This window comes from Haemaphysalis longicornis, unplaced genomic scaffold, assembly GCF_048455015.1.
Source record: "Haemaphysalis longicornis isolate Haplotype H1 unplaced genomic scaffold, Haemaphysalis longicornis Haplotype H1 scaffold_2, whole genome shotgun sequence".
NCBI lineage: Eukaryota > Metazoa > Arthropoda > Arachnida > Ixodida > Ixodidae > Haemaphysalis > Haemaphysalis longicornis.
The window spans coordinates 183,403,395-183,422,186 of record NW_027526295.1 but is presented as its reverse complement, the minus strand read 5'-3'; the positions used below and the strand labels follow the sequence as shown (position 1 = coordinate 183,422,186).

Here is an 18,792-nt window from a genome sequence, read left to right as displayed (position 1 = left end):
ATCTCTGTCCTCCGTAGCGCGTAACAGCAAAGACTTACGTCGAGAACTTCCGCCTGCCGCACCTCCACGCAGTCGCAGCTCCGTCTCCGCGCTTGACCCCCGCACGTCGGAATGCTGTTGCTTATAGGCTCAGACAGCGCGCGCTCTGGTTTCGGGCCAGACGCCTGCGCTGTCGTTATCTGCGTTTTCTCGGTCGTTGTCGGGTCGCGCAGCAGACGCTCGGCGGCGCGGCAATCCCCTTCACGTCGTTGTGCACCGGGGAGGAGACGAGGCATTAGGGAACGCCACCGAGATAACGGTGACCGCGCTGTGCGTCAGCCCCGCATATTGTCCCAAATACGCCCTTCAGGGGAACTAGATAAACAAAGAAATGTCGTGACGGCTTCCTCACAGGGAAGCAGATGGAGTCAGTGCGCTTTGTGCTTCTTTAGACGCAGTGGTAATATTGTGCCGAGATAGGGGCGGTTGTATCGAACGCGAAAGCAAAGCGGGGGAGGTGTTATACGACATGTCCTTGGGAGACAATCTGGACGGGGCTTAGTGTCCGCCTAATGTCATCTTGGCGCCGACCGCACGGGCAGCGGCAGCTGGATGAACGGTGACGAGGACGACTAGATCAGCGTTATCGCGACCAGTGTGGGCTGCTTTCCATGCACGATGGCACATCGGTCCGAACTGCGTGGGAGACGGGCGGCTCTGAGAAACGGGATGCATCGCCGCTCTCTTGCCATCAAGACCGCGCCAGCTTCGTTCGGTTTTTTTTTTTTTTTTTGGTCGTTGTTACTGATCTTTTACGCGACCCTTACTTTTAGCTCTTCTCTTTTGCGTGTATGTAGGTGTCTAGTTTGTGCGGGGATAACCCAAATACCCCGCCGAGAAAATGTGATGAGCTTTGCCGTCTATATCAACATCAACTGGAAGGGTTACCTCCATTGGCACATTCACGTGTTCATGGCTTCTTTTTTTTTTTTTTTTTGCAGTGCATACGCGCTCGTTCGATATATTACAAATCCAGCGAGTGGGGCTCCCTCCATGCAAGTCCCGTCTATGGTCACTTTCACTGGGAGATGCACTAAAGTAATGCCTTACTGAGTCAGCTGCACGCAACATTCCGCGTACGTACCTTAGACAGCAAATACACAACTTCGAAGTTTCCCTCGAATTATTTTTGTAAAGTGGAGTAATGGAGGCTTGACTGCAATATGGCCTTCATCCATTATTAATACGCACTTTTACTTCATTCAACAGGGTACATCCTTATGGGCATGCGATGGCGTCAATGCTTAGCCCGTCGTCCGCCCGCTCAAGAGACATTCTCTTTCTTTACCGTTCTTCTGGACTTGCTCCCCTCCCCGACGCTCTATACGCACGCCTCGGTCGTGTTGTCTGCCGGTAAAGGGGGCCACAATATTTTGCCCAAATCCGCTGCACTAGGCCAGATTAGCCTGTTCACTAACTGCTGTTTGTAGCAAAGACATGCTTTCACGCGTTTCAGTAAGCTAGATCCTCTGACTCAAAGCCCTATCCTTTGAGTTCGCTCCGGCGCTTTGTCAGCTGTATTGGTGCCACGCCTGTGAGGCTAGTGTTTTCTGAACTTCGAACCTTTCAACAAAAAAACACAAAGAAAGTTGGCAGGCCATCGCAAAAGGGGTGTTTTAGTACGGCTGGGGATGACCCTGACGGCAGAACGTAGCTGAACAGGGCAGCACACCTATGTTGCGACGCAGCGCCGAACGTCACATGTGATAACGATGAGAACATTTATAGTTGGTTGCATTTAAACCTTCCCGGCCAATCTCCTGCGTCGACAACGACTTGACTGACGAGAACTGTTTTCGCTGTTGACCTTCCGTTCGTCGACGCCGACGGCTGCGACGCTTTATAACGTTTGACAATTGCAACGGTTAGGACGACTACGACAATGATTATGAACGTAAGTGTCTACCTGAGCGACCGAGCACGCTACATTGTTTTCCCCATACGATTATATTCAAACAGCTGCGTTGCAAAAAAAATTGTGGAGTGCTGTTACAGCTACCCTGCCACGATGATCCTGCGAAAGTGCTGATGATTGGCATAATTTTACTTTCTCGCAATGCCTGAAAAGCACGCTGTGGCAGGTTTAAATTAATTCGAGACACCGATTTTGACTCAACAGTTTATTGGAATCAACCCTTGTTTTTCAAGACAGCATTATGTCAATCCACAAAAAAAAAGAGAGAGGATATGAGGTGCGCAGCTGCGTACAAAGTACATCTAGTCAACGTCCACTGCAGTGGAACTGGACGGAATACTATTTTAATATTTAGGTATTCCAGCTACAACGTCGTCTTCAATGCCGCACTCATCGGACCCACGAAGAATCTTGAAGAAACCTGCAATAAGAAAAACACGATTGCACGTTTAGTAGGGCACAGGTTTGGGCACGTTGGTCTTCCATGCTGTACGTTCGCTTGCGCAAAAAGACGAAGACACACAAGAGAGAACACGACACAAAGCGCATTCGCTGTTTACTGTCACCGCAGCCCCATAACACCCTAACTTCTCTTTCCCTCTCACCACTGAGTCTTTTGCCCTCCAATCTCGCCCCTCCACGATTAACGCAATGAAGATTTTGTCAATTCACTTTTTCTTGGGACAACGCGCAATTTGCCTCTCTTTGACGCCATTTTGTGTCCAAAGCGTCATTTTTGTATTTGCTAGCCTAAAAACCAATTCAACTGCATTTTTAGATAAAAGAACTGTGCTACTCTCGATTGTGTACTGACACCTCGCCTTTAGCATACCTCAGCTTCCTCTTGCACTGCACAATGTGGGCACATGTTACCGATGACAGCGGTCGTAGTAGTCTGGAACGTCCTTGCCAATAAAATTTTCGTGCTTTTGCACTGGACTTTGAACTTTTGGCCAGGCGGTTGAATCGAGCGACAGACGGACCAAAATTTCCGCGTTTAGGTAGCCCAAGAAGGACTGTTTTCCTTAAAACGCAGTGTCCGGCGTATACTATACTGTAGCTCCTAGTCAGCGCTAGAGCTATGGCTAGCCTGCCGTCCGACGACATTAATATTTTAGAAAAGAGTACTGACACGAAGCTTTCGCGCTGCGTATTTTTCTCTGCTTTTTGGCACCTATCGGTTCAATTATTAAATGACGACCCAACATATGGCCCACAGCAGTGTGTATAATTAACCAGAGCCTTTCTCAGTCGCGCAATTTCGGCAACATTGAGATGTAACATGTTATCCCACAGAAAATATCCCAACTGAAAATCAGTTAGCGCGTTCATTTTACTACTGTAAAAACGCGCATAATTTTACTAGCAGCGAAATGCATTTAAAGGGGCCATGCAGACAAAACACACAAGTTTGGTTCATTGGAAACATTGCCTCGTTGGAATCATACGGAGAGTATACTTTTAACGTAAACTTCGCTCAAATAAGCAATATAATCAGGAAAAAATAGAATGGCCACGCGAGTCACTAGCCCATTTCCCGCACTAGACCCTATGACGTAATATGCACATCTGTGCGATTGGCTGAGGCCAGCAAAAGCGAACGGAGGTTAGGCAGCGCTTATAAGCTTGCAGAAACGAGCTATTTTCGCTTAAATGTACCGCATGTCTATTTATAGCAATAAGAATGGTGGGGTGAAACAATGGAAGTTACGAAAGTACACGTAAACATAGAAGTACCAGTGCGTACTGTTGTTGGTACTGCGCGCAGCACTATGCTTATTATAGCTGCACAGCAGTGCGCTGTTTTGGGGTTGTCTCACACTACACTGGCCGATCAGCGCAAGTGACATTGTCTTACGTGACCCAGTTTGCCGAGCATACCTCATGTTTCACGAAACGACTACTACCTACCGTCTCAAAAACAAGCCAGGTGCAAATACGGTCGGAAACAAAGCAAGAACAGGCAACGGCCCTGCGCAGTATGGGGGCGCCATCTAGGAGGATCAATGGTTAAAAAAATTGTTCCGCAGTCCGCTGCAGATTAAACAGCGCACGACGGTTCGCTTTAAGACCTGTCCCTGTTACTTCCTCGTAGACCTCACGAAACACGTGATTTCGCGGGAGAACCAAATTGTTAACTGAAACTCATTAATTTATCAGTGAGTAAAGCATCGTTTGCTGCCGGACAAGCGCTGACGGCCCTATAAAACACCCAATCTTTCGAATAAAACAAACCTGTATTTTGTCTGCGTGGCCCCTTAAAGAAATTTAACCAGCTGGCGTTATTTCACATCATTTTCAGACGTCATATGTTTTGTTAATCACAATGAGAACGTGTTTACGAAAATATCGGGGTTATTGACCAGACAATTGATAACTTTTTTGTCAATTTTCGATCACGCACACGTGACAATTACGCATACGCAGGTGTAGCTATGTTTTCCTCCTCCGCCTATTCATTCCTACGATATTCACATAAAAAGGAGCTGAACGACTAGAAGTGCACACACATATATTTTATTTTCATCACAACAAGGGCCAATTTCATAAGTCGGTCACATGGCGGCCAGGCACACCTTGACTTTTTTTCGACAGTGGTGCAACATATAAGTGTTCATTTTTTACCTGCATCGGAACTGGGTATGTATGGATGGGGAAAACTTCGTTGGGGCCTCCGAATAAAGTCCTATTGCTAGGGTTTCATGACTTGGCCGGAGTCGTCACCGCAGATGTAGCCAACCTGGCTTGGGGCCCCGACGCTCCTCGTAGGCTAGTTTCTATGCTGTATTTATTGGCATCCAGCCCAGCCAGCATTACTAACCTTTTGGAACCTCAACTCGGCACCGATAAATGTATCCCGTCAGTGAAGTACATAATTAAGCGCCAGTTCATTTCTTTAGAATCGTAGTTTAAGGCTTAAGGCCTAGATCCAAGTACGAACGTGTACGCAAATGGGCACCGCGGGATCCATATCAGAAGATGATACGCTCCGCGACACTAGTGAGGAGGTGAACGGGAAATAGAATTCTGGTCCCAGTCCTCTAAAGCGAATGAGTGGAGTTCGATTACCGCGGTGTAGATTCGACCCCGCAGCCTCGTGAGCGTCTGACGTCGAGTCAACCATGCCAGCACACTTGCACAATGTATACCCACTGTGTTCTTAGCCACGAATCGCGATATTTCCGGCCCCTGTGTGCGGTTACCTTTGTCTCCCCATTCGGTGTTCCAGGAGTTGGCCGCCAGCCAGTAGGGCACGCCTTTCTCGACGCCCCAGCCCAGCAGGCGGATGGCGTGGCCGCCCAGGGCTTGGTCCGTGTGCCTCTGGTACACGCCTGCGTAGGGCCGGAACGGGGATCAGACAGCGGACGTTGTTGGCGTGACGCCCCAAGGGTCATGTCCCGGGTTTCGGCACCAGATATTTGTGTAGCGAAAGGGAACGAGGAGACCATACGTCCGGCTATCAAAGATGGCGGCGACCGACTGCCGCGTGAGCCGCGCTTGTGGAGCGAGCTCCCGCTGCCTACGCTCGTGGCGCGCTTCCTTCTCTTTATTCAACAGGTCACGTGGGTAACACGTGCAACGATAGAAATGGGCAGGTAATTCCTTTCCGTGCTCTATGGCGAGCTGCCGGATGTAGACCGGAGTAGTGGGAAACGTTTACTCGACAGGGTTCCTATGCGTCATGCTTCATTGCCTGTAACCGCTTCCTGCCACTGGGCTCGCGAGCAACGTTAGGTCACCGAAGAACAGTAGTCAGGTACTACGCCATTTAAATACAGTTTTGCGAAGCCCATGCAGGTTTTGTTACATGGCTCATTTACTGTCTTGACACTTCACTGCAATACATAACAGGGATGTAAGAAAGCTGACGTAACAAAGACCAAGTCACTGTATAATGGCCCCGACCGCTATTTACCAAACTCGTTAAAGTCGGTTTCGCCATCATACACAAACGTATTGCTGAGAAGACGTGCACTATCGCTTTTGGAATACAAATTGGTGCAGCTTGAACAAGTAGTGCAACGCTGGAGAAACAGCAAAGCTGGCGGCCCCTCTCCTTTCGTCGGGAACCCGGTTGGTGCACCTCACATGAATTTTCGCGTTGGCTTTAGACTTTTGCTGCGTTCCAATTCGCGGACAGCTTCGTAGACAGCCTACGAAGCAGTCTAACTAGACGTCTAAAGGAATAAAATTGGAACGGCGCCGCGGTCGCAAACGCAACACCAGCGCAGACGACAGCGTCGTAGCATACATGTTGAGTTGCGCAATCCGCAAGTTTCGTAACTAAGATTAGCGTTGTTATTACAAACGTTACGTAATTTAAAAATTATACAAAGTCATCTTCATCACTAGTAAATTATACTAAATATTTCAATAAAAGAACAAGTGCTTTTCTTTCAACATTAATACTCAAAAAGGTGGCGCTGGCGTCACTTATTAGTTTAGACAGGAAGGTAGCCTGCATCGTTGCTGACTTCGATGCTGTCTCCTCGAAGCAGTCTTCCTTGACTACTTCGTTCGAATTGGAACGGGGCTTAACATGGCGTACTGTCCGCGAAGACGGCAACGAAGCTGTCTAAACGGTAAATTGGAACGCACCCTTTAGCTGAGTTGAGGTAGACTTTGGCTTTGACCTTTGGCAGTTCGGATTTTAGACTTGAGTATTGCGGATTGTGGACCTTGATTTACTCAGTTTGCATGGAGAAAGCTTGGCTTTCTAACTACGTTTCTCTTAATAAAGGGGCAGATTTCACAAAAGCGAAGTTAAAGCTGGTGAAGACCACAAGCTCCGCTGTTTCCTCAGTCTTCACACCAGAATTTTGAAGGCGGCCGAATTCGTTTTTGCGAGTTCCTCATGTGGCGCAAGCCCACGCGCAAACCTGGACGACGACGCTGTACACGAGCCTTTATATCATGGGTTGCGCAGTGACGTCACGGCTTGGCGGGCGCCGGTGACGCTCGGTGCAGCCATGCTTATAGGCTAGCCAAGCGAGCGCGAAGCTAGGCACAGCTTCGCCAGGGGTTGCTAGGCAACGCGAGGTTTTTTGGTGCGACGGACGGATGACGCTAATACTATTAAATGTTGAACAGCTCTGCGATTAAAATGATGCGACGGTAACGTAACGCGCTGCCCTCCATGTGGCTACATACGGCATGATAAATTTGAATAAATTTATTAAGATGCCCTTAGGTATTCATATCTTAATACAAATGTTTATATTGCCCTTTGAAAAAATGTAATTCCAGCACTTCGTTAATGTATTTTAGTGGAACTTCATTGGGCTACATGGTCTTCAAGGAGGTATTTGATAAAATGCCCTAGGGCCTTCATTTCAGCATGACTGGCTGTATCGCCCTGAAAAATGTTTTCCCGGCAATTCATTTAAGGTGGTAGTGAAGCTGACTTAAAAAAACTGGGATGGTCTTTCTCCCTCTGCACTTATTTTTGAAACCGAGAGATTGTAATAAAAAGTTACACCTTTTAACAAAATTAAAATAATCGCATCCTATGTCTTGTAACGCTATTCAAGGTATTGTTCGTCGACAGCAAATAAATTTGCCAGCTTGTAGTGACTTCGGTGTATTCAACACTGCACCGAATTGAAACGAGGGCTTCTGCTGCACACTACGCACACCGGCTCCGCACTCCGATGCACACAAATCCGAATGTTCTGCCCATCCTGGGCTCTCAAACGTGCATATCCCTACACTCTTTCTGCTCTTCCCTCCTTTTTCTTTTTTTCATTACACCCCGTCTTTCTACCAGATCCTGGTGCTATGCAGAACAAAAATTACGCATAAATAATGCAACCGTTTCACTAATTCAAAGATAGCGGCAGCTGCCCTATTGATGCATTCCCCATATCACATTAGAGTTGAAACTCCCGGAAGTCATTACCAAGGGCACCTAGATCCCCCACTGCAGCCTCGAGGGCGAAACACATGAGCGTAAAAGGGCGCGTCAGGGCACGCGTCACCCGTTCCGAGGACCGGTCTGGCTGCCGGAAGACCCCGGGATAGCCGCTTCCGCGCCGCGTCGGAAACCTCGTAGGAAAACGGGGGAACCTGCATTTTGTCTCGCGTTGATCGCTATCTCCTTGACGTATTTCGCTCCGTGGAACAGCCTTGTCCTCGAGTGGGTGTAGTTCATTGCTGCAGCCGATGAGTCCATTTCAGGATGCGCAACGTCGTGCCCAATAACTCTCTTCCCTGACTGGCTGCACGCGCGCAACGAATTCACTTTCACACCGGCCCCAACCCTCCTCCCCACGAATGCAGGTAGCGGCCCTCCTTGAGTGAGCTTGAGGCTGCGCTGGGTGTACCGCCGTAATGAACACGTTCCGCACCGACGGCGTTTGTATGCCCCTTGTAATGAATTATTCCGCCTATTCCTTGCCAAATTTGCATTAGCCCCGTTTACATTGACCCGACGAGGATGCGTTGAGTCGAAAACAACAGGTTTTTTGGACTCAACCCCCGCCCCCCTGTATAAGCGGACGGGTTGGGTCGGAGAGCCGTCGCGGCGAGTCCAGACGACCCGGAGGCAGGGGGAGGCTGACTCGTTCGTCGGGCAGAATTGGCGGGCCGCGACGAGCAGAATACCGTATTTGCGCGGTACTAACGCGCAGGAAAAATCGAAAAAAAACAAAATAATTTGACGCTGACTGTACCGCACAGATGAAAAGGACATGACATCACCTACCTGGAAGAAGGGGATATTTTATTCGGCGTATGCATCTGTGGAAGCCAAAAATGATTGTGCTTCATAAGATTTCTTATCCAGCTGCTGCTGGAAATAAAGTTATAGCGGGGAACATTGAAGCTGTTTGCGATTTCAAGTGTCTTGATCTTCCCAATTCTAGGCGTGCCGGGGAAATAGTAGCAGCACATGTGCAACAGCTGTCCAAGGTATGCGGCGTGACATTGAGGGTTTAGTGCGCCGAAATTTACTCAAGTGGTGTTGGCGGACTTTTTTTATTGGATTGGGTAGGATCTTGGGGGGACTTCGTGTCCGGTCCGTATGGCAATGCTGCTGGCCGCTTTAAAGCCTATTGAGGTTCTCAGCCCGACTGTAACACGCACACAAATACTAAGGCTACCTTTTAGCAAAAAATGATGCGCGGTAGAATCGTGAAAATACGTGGCTCCTTCTCTGGGAACCCCTCCCCTCTGCTAACCTCGAATTTTTGGGCAGAATTCATGTAAACGCGGGAGGGACCGAGGTAGCTGAACCCGCCAGTCGACTGGACTCTTTCTCGTCGAATCCATGTATCCAGGGCTATTGCTGCGTCGTGTCTACATTTCTCTCGTTTTCCCGCTTATCGCCCGCTATTTAATTTACTGCCTTCTTTCGACACCATAACTGAGCGATACAACTGGACACTCAAAAAGGCTTGCGTAAAACTCACTTGGCCGCAAGGACGAATTGCTTTGCCACGTGTCAAGATTCCCTCTTCTCCTCTATCAAATGGGGTTCCTTCTCCACCGTTTCACCCTCTGACGCACCACGGCAAATACATACAATACGTGGTTGAGAAACAGGGCTCTATACGAAGCACGCACCGGACTTGTAGAGGGGGAAGTCCGCGTAGACGGTGAAGTCAGCCTCCACGGGGCCGTTGGTCATAATCTCCACTTGAATCTGCGTCACGTTCGATGGCACCGAGTAGGACTTCTTGCCTGTTCTCGTCCGTTTTCAGTTGTCGAGAGAAGGGTGAGGGAGGAGAACAGAGTTATTGACGGCGTACTCGTACCATGCACGTGTATCGGCGTCGACTGTATACGGCTGCTTTGTAGGATGTGTAATAAGCGAGCTCGGACGAGGCAGTCAGAAGGACGTTCGTGCTCTTTATTTTCAGCTGTACGCAATCGATAGCCTCGGTTTATTGATTGAGCCATCACATTTGAACTTCTGGCAATGTGTGGTGGCATTGGAGGTGGCTGTTTTGCCGGCTGCGCCTACAGTAACAGCGCGTATTAGCCAATACCAAAGATAAGGAATAGGTCATTCTTTTCTACAACTCTTCGGGCTAAAAAATAGACTGAAATGTCCAGCCTTTCTTAGAAACATATGGCTCCGATAAGCGTTATTTCTTTATATTCTTCAAGAGTACGGTTCAAGAAAAACACTTTTCTCAAGAAACTTAATAATCCCGCGGACGCCACTGTCCAGCAGAACCATTTTAATGAGGCGACACCGCGTAAACAGCTAAATTTTATTCCACGTTATCAAGCTAAACTTATACAAAGCAGACCATTCTGGGTATACATGTACACTATTGTCCCCCCTTCGTCCTGTGTCCCTCTTACTCCGTGCTCTAGAAAGTGGCCCCAACCGAAGGGTTTCCGTGAAAAGTTGTTCCTCGACCGAGCTTGACCTGTGTTCTGCAAGAATTCGACCTTCGACGTTTGAGAGTGCGGATCACCTTCCGTTGAGACCCACCCTTGCCGCAAGGAGGGAGATTGAAACGGGGTTTGTCACACGCGCCAGGACGTGGGCCGACACATAGCGCGCTCACCGTAGTGCTTGTCGTCCGCGAAGTCGACGTTGTATCCCTTGCGGCACATGCGTACGCAGCGCGGCGTCGGCGGTATGCTCTTGTCGCAGGGTCCCAGCGTGCCGTTCACGTGGTGGTCGCACGCCTTGATCGGGTACGGCATGCAGCCCTCGTCAGAGTCGTAGTTGCCGCCCGTCACGATGCCCTTGTGCACCCAGTAGCTCCACGCGGCGCCCGGAAAGCCGCCGTTGCACCTGTAGCGACATGATTGATTGATTGATTGATTGATTGATTGATTGATTGATTGATTGATTGATTGATTGATTGATTGATTGATTGATTGATTGATTGATTGATTGATTGATTGATTGATTGATTGGGACCTGTGCATGTGCATGATGTGTGAGTGCCATGGGGTTAGTTTTAAATTTTCTCTGACGGTTTAAAGTGGTCGAGGCAACTGAGGACCCACCATGTGATTTTGCTGGAGGCTTTCGTCGTCCTCCTTGTTCAGTTCCTCGTGAGTATACACGCGTAAAGCCTATAAAATCCGGCCGCATATGCGGACACTGGGGTATGCTACGGAAACCCAATGAAACGGTTTTGTACAGCTGACATTTTGCACATGGCAAGCTTTGCCGCGAGCACTACCTTAGCGAGAAAACTTGGTCGAAGCCTCGCAGACTCGTGCGCGATTCGTCGTCCAGTGTCGCTGAACATAAAATTATGACACATTTCACTGTGGAGCGAGCACGAACATAAATGGGAGAAATCAAGTATAGGGTTAAGCAGTTAGATTTCAGTGCAGTTAATATAACTGTGCAATGATTTTATTTCGGTCGCACTCATGCCATACATGAAGTTAATGCCCTCGCTTTTACATTAAACCATTCGCGTAGAACGCGCACCGTCAGGGATGTGACTCGGAACAAATTCTGCTGGAGGGAGGGGGGTGTTGAGGGGGGTCTTTTTAAACGCAATAGTCTTTCTTGAGTTGCCTAAACGCGAAAGTTTTCGTCTGTCCACCTGTCAACATTGATGCTTGTTCCATCAGGGCTAGATTTAAAAAGTATGCCCGCAGTTTTATGAACGTCTTTTAGCGAGGGCGTTCATCTCTTGGGGCCTACACGGTAACCCCTGCTCAGCAGACAAAAAAGCCTTAAATGGGGGGTTTAGGTCACCGTTTTTGAGAAAAGGAGCCTCAGTAAAGGCGTTGCTCGCGATGTTATTATAAAAATTTTATGGAAGGTGGGACTCACGACTGAGTTTAACGATAACTCCAAAGGTTCCTTACCGGTAATTGTATTTTTGTTTTTAAAAACTAGGGCCACATTGAAAAGCTTCGTTTTTCACAGTGTCCTTCGTGTAAGTACGAAACTTTTAAAGTTTATTGTCTGTATATGAAGAACATTCACTGTCTGGAACCTGATATGTCCTCTCAATGACTGCACGCGATAAACTGTAGAGGTCGTAAGTATAGAAAGTATACACTTCCAGTAAGTAAACTTGGCGATTGCGGTCATGTAATGAGGTAGTACAGAGACAGCACCAGAAAGCACTCAAGTTGGAAATGGAGGGAAAAAGGGCGTGGCAAGAGACTGGGTACTACAATAATCAGCACTTGCAGGCAAGGTTACTCACATGGAGACAACGACAACCAATACAAACACATCTGTGCAATACTAACCAGTACCACGCTGCCAAAAGGACCAACAATAATACGTGTAGCACTCACCCAAAACGGCAACCCCACATAACAGGATAAATTTGCCTGAAGAAACATTTTGCTATGCCCGAATAAAAATGTTGTTCAGTAAGAAGAGGAGGAGGAGGAGGAGGAGGAGGAGGAGGAGGAGGAGGTTACCCTGATCCGCAGCTCATGCAGCACGACAGCACGTCATCGGCAGCGAGGTGGACAATGTTCTTTGCACCGGAATGGATGCAGTGGCGATCGGACATGGCCTCGACAGCACCAAAGGCCTGAAAAGCAGAACAAACCGAACTAAACTGTCACACTCAGGTTTAAACGAAGCATAATATTTCATGCCCATGGGTTGTGCGAAATTCTTACGTGTACGCAAGTCCTGCGTGCGTCCGTCTTGCCATCCTTACATGCAGGGGTGGTATTCTCGTGTTTGTCCGTTTTGAAAACGTCTGTTTTGCTCCCGTTTTATTGTGGCGTACTTCCAGTTGCAGGCGGGCTTTGGGTTGACTTTTGCGCAACTGTCCTTGTCAACACATTTTGAACGACTAAAAACTATTTTAAACTATCTTTTATGTGTTTATCGTTCCGCCAGCGAACCAACAACAAGACGACGAAAAATCGTCTGCTACAAATCGTCTCCTCCGAGAATCCGCGGCTCATAGCTCCGCCGTGCTTGCAAGGCGCGTCACGTCCGGGTGTTCGCTTTTAGCCAATCAGGGCTTGGTCAAAACGGACACTTTTGAAACGGACACAAAACGGACAAAACATGAGACTACCGCCCCAGAATAGTGTAGGCCAGGTTGGTCTTCGACTAACGGAGGGTGCAGCTTGCAGTTGCACACTTCAAAAAGAGAAGACGTGTTGATGGGCGGCAGGCACTAGCCCTTTGTACATTCTTGTAGATGTAGCCTTTTCACGCTGCGTGTTATGACTGAACTTACACAAATTTTCCATCTTTAAAACCATCTTGCTTTTAAGATGGACCATTACCAACTCGCCCAACTTTGAACCCTTTTACATAAATTTTGTTTTCTCGCAGAATGCTAACCAGGAAAAATAATTATTCTCCCAGACCGCAGTCGCTCCCTTCACTACTGCAACGGCTGGTGTATGCCCCCCTCTACCACCCCAATTTCAATACAACAGGTTAGCGGAAAGTGGGAACGAGAATTTTCGTACGGATTGTCATTCCACGTAAACGGCAAAGGTGGCCATGAACCCCTATACCGCACGAATATGGCAAACTTTCTGCTTTACGCTGCAGCAACCGCGTTGTGACACCAGGGGCGCAATTCTCTAAAACGAGAGGCCGTCGTTTCGGAACGACGGGCTAGCGCCATGCAAATTCATTTGTTTGGGGGTTGAAACGCCGCTTTGAGCCGTTTCGGGACGTGAGACTCCCTGCAGAAAAGCACTGCTGCAAAGGCGTGAACTGAAAAGCGAAACGACGGGGGGCAGAGAGTGTCGCTTTGCGCCCTTGCCGCAGTGCTTTTCTGCAGGGATTCTCATGCCCGAAACAGCTCAAAGCGGCGCCCCAACCCAAAACAGATGCATTTGCATGGCGCTACCCCGTCGTTCCGAAACGACGGCCTCTCGTTTTAGAGAATTGGTATTCGACAGGAGCTGCTACTCCACTTGCGCACCGAGCCTGGATATCAAGCTGAACTCACGCCCGGTGGCGTTGACGTTGCGGAGGCTGTCGCAACGAAACCTGTCCTCCTACTATACTCCCTTATAATTTCAGCGAAAACTGTACTTCCACCTTTTTGTGGCGTGTGCACGAAGAATCCAAGAACCACAACTGGACGATCACTCACCGCTGTTTCTCATGACTCAAGCATCCTGCCACGTTGCCTCACCCAGCGAAACGCGGAACAGCTGGCAAGGTCATTAGTTTTTTTTTTTTTTTTTCACGTTGTTCTTGTTGTTGCTGCTGCTGCTGCTGCCAGTGTTTTTGCGTGCGACAAAGCACAGTCTGCTCCCAGCCTTTTCCGGAAGCCGAACATAAGACAGTACGCACACGGTGAGAGTATATCGCGGCGCGGCTACAGTAAACAGGGAGGTTCCGGGCAGCAAACATAGCGCTCCCACGCCAGCGTCTGTCAGGTGGAGGACGGTAAGCGATACCGCCGAAGAGAGCGCAAGATGTCACGTCAAAGCTCACGACGGGACAGGGTGGGTTCCCAATGACTCGCAGTCACGGGCAGCACCAATTGAACCTGCGTATTGACACGGCTAACGCACGGTGCGGACACAAGTGAAGGCGGGTTCATTATAGGCGCTATTTTCGGATTGTGTTTCGTGGTGCAACGACCGTGCCGTTGGGAAGAGCGTGATGGGGGTTACAGGGTACAAGCCTTCCGTCTCCGCTCGCCCGTGGCCAAAAAAGAGTTCGACCCGCTGCGTGCCTGCCTCCCATCTCCTCCAGATCTGTTGTCAAAAATATCCCGGCCCCAACCCCACCACCGTGCCACCTCTCCTAAGAAAATGATGAGCGCGCTGATGGTTTTTTTTTTTTTTTGTCGTCCAGCAAGATAAGAATGACGGTCGTACATATATGTCTACGTGCAGAAACTCAGGGAGGCAGCTACCGCTAGAAGGATGGGCCAGGATATCAGGTGGGGCCAGAGATGCATTAAAAGCACTTGCGGGTCACACCCTGAAGTATAAAAATGAAGTTACAAGAAGCGTTTCATGTGAGACTTCGCAGCTCAAAACATGCAACAAGGCCTTGGCTTGTTCCGTATTTTTATAGCTATAGTGGGTTTCCGCTGCGCGCAGGTTTGTCCCTGCGCGCCCGTCTGGATAGCGTGTTCTCGACTCCAAGGATTGACTCGGGTTATAGGCAATCTTGACCATTTCCTCCATGGGGATGAAAAAAAAAGGGCATTACAGCCAGGTGAGCACAGAGAGCTTCAGACAGCGTGAACACAGAGAACAGAGCGAGTTTGCTTTAGCAGTAATCTGTAACTGTACATGCGTGCACAATCAAAGCACCTAAAGAGCTGCGCTCAAATTTCGCGTTGCGGAACGTCGTAATCGTCGTGAATTTATCGAATATCATATCAAATCAATGTTAACAAACACCGCACTGCATTTGGTGTTGAAGAGAGAAATTTGCTACTTTGAATGAAGTTGTGCACAAAGAACGTTCCACTACAATGCTATGGTATTGTAAAAGAGATAGCCACGCACAATTTTGAATACTTTCCTCGTTCCGAGGTGTATCAGTTTGCATGAAACATTGCTTTACAATCGTGACATCGGGGACACTGAGTTTAGCGCCACATGAACCAAGCGTATGGTAGAGATACCAGAAGTTCGACCAGCGCAAAAAGGTCAGTCGCTTGACCAGGTTGCGTTTAGTACAAGAATCGATCTAGGTTAGCGTTAGCATCATAAATTCAAATTTTTGCCGGTCTTGTTTCGTTTAGGCACTTCTAATTATAGGACTTATTTTATTTTCATTTAAACTAAAAAGAACTAGGTTGGCCCTCTAAGAAGTTTAGTTGCTGCACTTGATTTTCTCATGATTAGGGCTTCGCAGCAGCGGCGTAAGAGGCGTGCAGTAAGAAAAGCGGTCAGAGCAGCATATCTCGCGAGCATCTACTATATATGTACTCAAAAAACCAATATTTCAGCACTGCATTTTATAATGAAGGTACGGCTTCACCAAACTTGTGGTTTAATTTTCTGTACGGTTTAGTTCAGACCACGATTTCACAGGACATTAGTCCGCCAAGACCCAAGTACGGATAGAGTCATTGCTTCCACGAGTTATGGTTTACGTATAAAGTCTGCCTGCCACAAGAAAGAAACTACTCGTAGAATTTCAAGTAGGTTGCATGGACGTTATCTCCTTTTTTATTCTTTATTTGGCTCCTCTTCTTCTTCGCTGCGTAGAAAACGCGGCAGCTTTTATGCGCGTGATAGTTTAAACGTAATAAATCGGTGGCCTGCTTTCTGTGGTGCGCATATGCGCGTAAAGTGACAGCAATAATAGCGCCCGCTTGCTGCTGGTGATGTCTGCATAAAGTTAAAGCTCATTTATGTTTCGCGCATTGCTGAATGCCAAACCAATACAAATAAAACGGCTTCGCCGCTTATTCTGGTTCGAGGCATTTTTTGGTTATTGAAATAATCCCAACGGTATAAAGAAATTAAGTAATCATGAATAAAATAACGAGATATGAAAGAACTAGGCGTTAAGAAACAAATGAGGTGCTAGAATACGACGAGGTTTTTTTCTGATTAATTGTTTTTTGTGCGTGCTTTTTCACACTCAGCATTCTCACGCTCACATCACTTCTAATGCTCCATATAACCGAATTGATTGATTGATTGATTGATTGATTGATTGATTGATTGATTGATTGATTGATTGATTGATTGATTGATTGATTGATTGATTGATTGATTGATTGATTGATTGATTGATTGATTGCAGGGTTAACGCGCCGACGCTTCACAGGCGATGAGGCGCGCCGTAGTGGAGGGCTCCGGATTAATTTTGACCATCTGGGGATGTCTAACGTGCGCCGAAATCTCGTACACACGGGCGTTTTTGCTTTTCGCCTCCATCAGAAAAGCGGCCGCCGCGGCCGGGAATCTAACCCGCGTCCTCGTTCTCAGCAGCACAACGCCTTAGCCACTGAGCCATTGCGGCGGGTCCGCATAAATGAAGCCAGCGCTACATTCTCTTTTAAATTTTTAACATTGAATGCCCGAAAACGTTACTCTAGATGCACATGATCATCAGTAGCAATGTTTCGCTTTATTCAAGTGAATTGAACCTCAATAAGATCATGAGAAATATCAAACTACACGGGACGTCGTAGGTGTGGAAATGCGGAAACGTATCACTCAAAGTTCTCGACGTGTACAGAATGAAGTGGCACCTTAAGTATATTAGCTTTTGGGTTTGATGTTCATAACATTTCTAACAACAACGTTCTCCTCCACCAAATCTAAGCGGTATAGATTGACTGCTACAACGCCACTAACAACGCTACACTTGTCCACGCACTCTATCGGCAGCTCGAACGGCTAGCCTCAAAATCAACGCAGTAAAAAAAACCCGCAACCTGTGCGCCGCACTTCGTACGTATACCAAGCAGTCGGAATTACACCCCATATATCAATGGCCGCACTCTCAGATCTTTGTTTTTAACTGTGCCGCGCCGATCAACAGAATGGCCGCCTGAACGCGAAGTAATGGGGACGCTGTAGTACTATAATGTCTTCTCGCTATCTCGCCATCCTCGCTTCATTACAGTTACAAGGAAGCGGCAGTGAGTCCAGGAACACAAATCAACTTCAGCTCACCAGCGCGGTGCTTTCCCGGCTTCTTTGTTAGTTGTTTGTTTGTTTACTTTGCGGCTTCAATCCCATTGTCCATTGGGCTTCGCCCGAACAAAATTCACCACGCCATTTCTCAATCTCCAGGATGTCGCCCGCACGACGTTGTTTCACTTAAGCCTCCAGATCGATAAGGCAAACTGAATCGACGGACGGAACAACACGTAGCTCCTTGACAACGTCAAGCTTGTCACCGACTCAGCCGTGTACATTTCCTACACGCGCTCTCAATCAGCAACCGCGCTTCCGATTGGTTTGTTTTCTTTATTTACTTCTCTGACTCTTTCTTTCTTTCTTTCTTTCTTTTTTTCCTCTAAGTAGTGGTTCATGACGATGCGCTTACATTCCGCACTATGCGCGGGATGTAATTACACCGGTCATCGATCAAGCCGAAGATCCCTTTTGATCGACTCGCTGAATGTTACCGCTTGCTCTTCCCTTTCCACCAGCAACAAAGCACCCGCAGCACAATGCCCACGAGTCGCCCGGCATATTGATATTGATTTGTAGCGAACACTTCCTTCCGACGAAAGGACGGTGAAAGTCCCGTCCGAGGCGGTGTGGGTTCAACGAACGGTCAATTAATATAATGCCGCCTGGCCAGCGCAGTGGCTGCGCTGTGATTGGCAGTGGACCGGCAGCGCGCGTGCGTAACTTGTACCAAACATTGGAGTCACAAAAGTTGGGTTTTCCAGGAACTAAGCCATCAATAACCATTCGTGGCCGTGGAGACAAGCCCGTCGTATTTAATTATTGTCGCTGCTGCTCTGGTTATTGTTGGCTGTTGTTGAACATTGTTGCCGGTGGTGGTTGTATCTTTTGTTGGCTGTTATTTTAGGGGCTTGGGTTCTCGGCATCTCCTGTTGTCGTCGTTTCATGTAGTCACGGTACAAAAACACACTGGGGCATTCGTTTTCCAACGCCTCGCGCTAGCACGCTTCGAGCTTTAATTCAAAGACACGAGACTTTTACAGAAAAGCTGTATACCTCTACCCCCCCAACGGCTTCATATCTCTGGGAAAAACGACAAGGTGCGAAGAATACACTTATATACTGCATGTTTCGCCGCTCCCCAGGTTTCACGTTATTGGAGATGGCCCGGGATTTTTTTTTCGTTTTCTTTCTCATATAAAATAAAAAAATTTAACTTCACTAATCGTAGTAAAAAAAGCCTAACACTACTTCAATGGCTGTCTTGGCGTTCTATAGACTGCCAACATTTCCTTCTGTTACTGGCTGGCTTTCCGAACACACGCGCAACCACACACACACACACA

The 18,792-nt window shown here is 48.0% G+C and overlaps 1 protein-coding gene across 1 annotated transcript in view; it reads right to left on the bottom strand.

Annotated features, from left to right (window-relative positions):
- Window positions 1–2,144: 2,144 nt before the first annotated feature.
- Window positions 2,145–18,792, bottom strand: part of LOC144169620 (cathepsin B-like) — a 39,343-nt gene continuing 22,695 nt past the window's right edge. The window contains exons 3-7 of the mRNA XM_077698873.1: window positions 12,317–12,432; window positions 10,474–10,706; window positions 9,518–9,634; window positions 5,158–5,286; window positions 2,145–2,375 (exon numbers count right to left, since the gene is read on the bottom strand). Of these exons, the coding sequence (XP_077554999.1) occupies window positions 2,299–2,375; window positions 5,158–5,286; window positions 9,518–9,634; window positions 10,474–10,706; window positions 12,317–12,432 (672 nt within the window). The 3' untranslated portion in view covers window positions 2,145–2,298. The remainder of the gene's footprint in view (window positions 2,376–5,157; window positions 5,287–9,517; window positions 9,635–10,473; window positions 10,707–12,316; window positions 12,433–18,792) is intronic.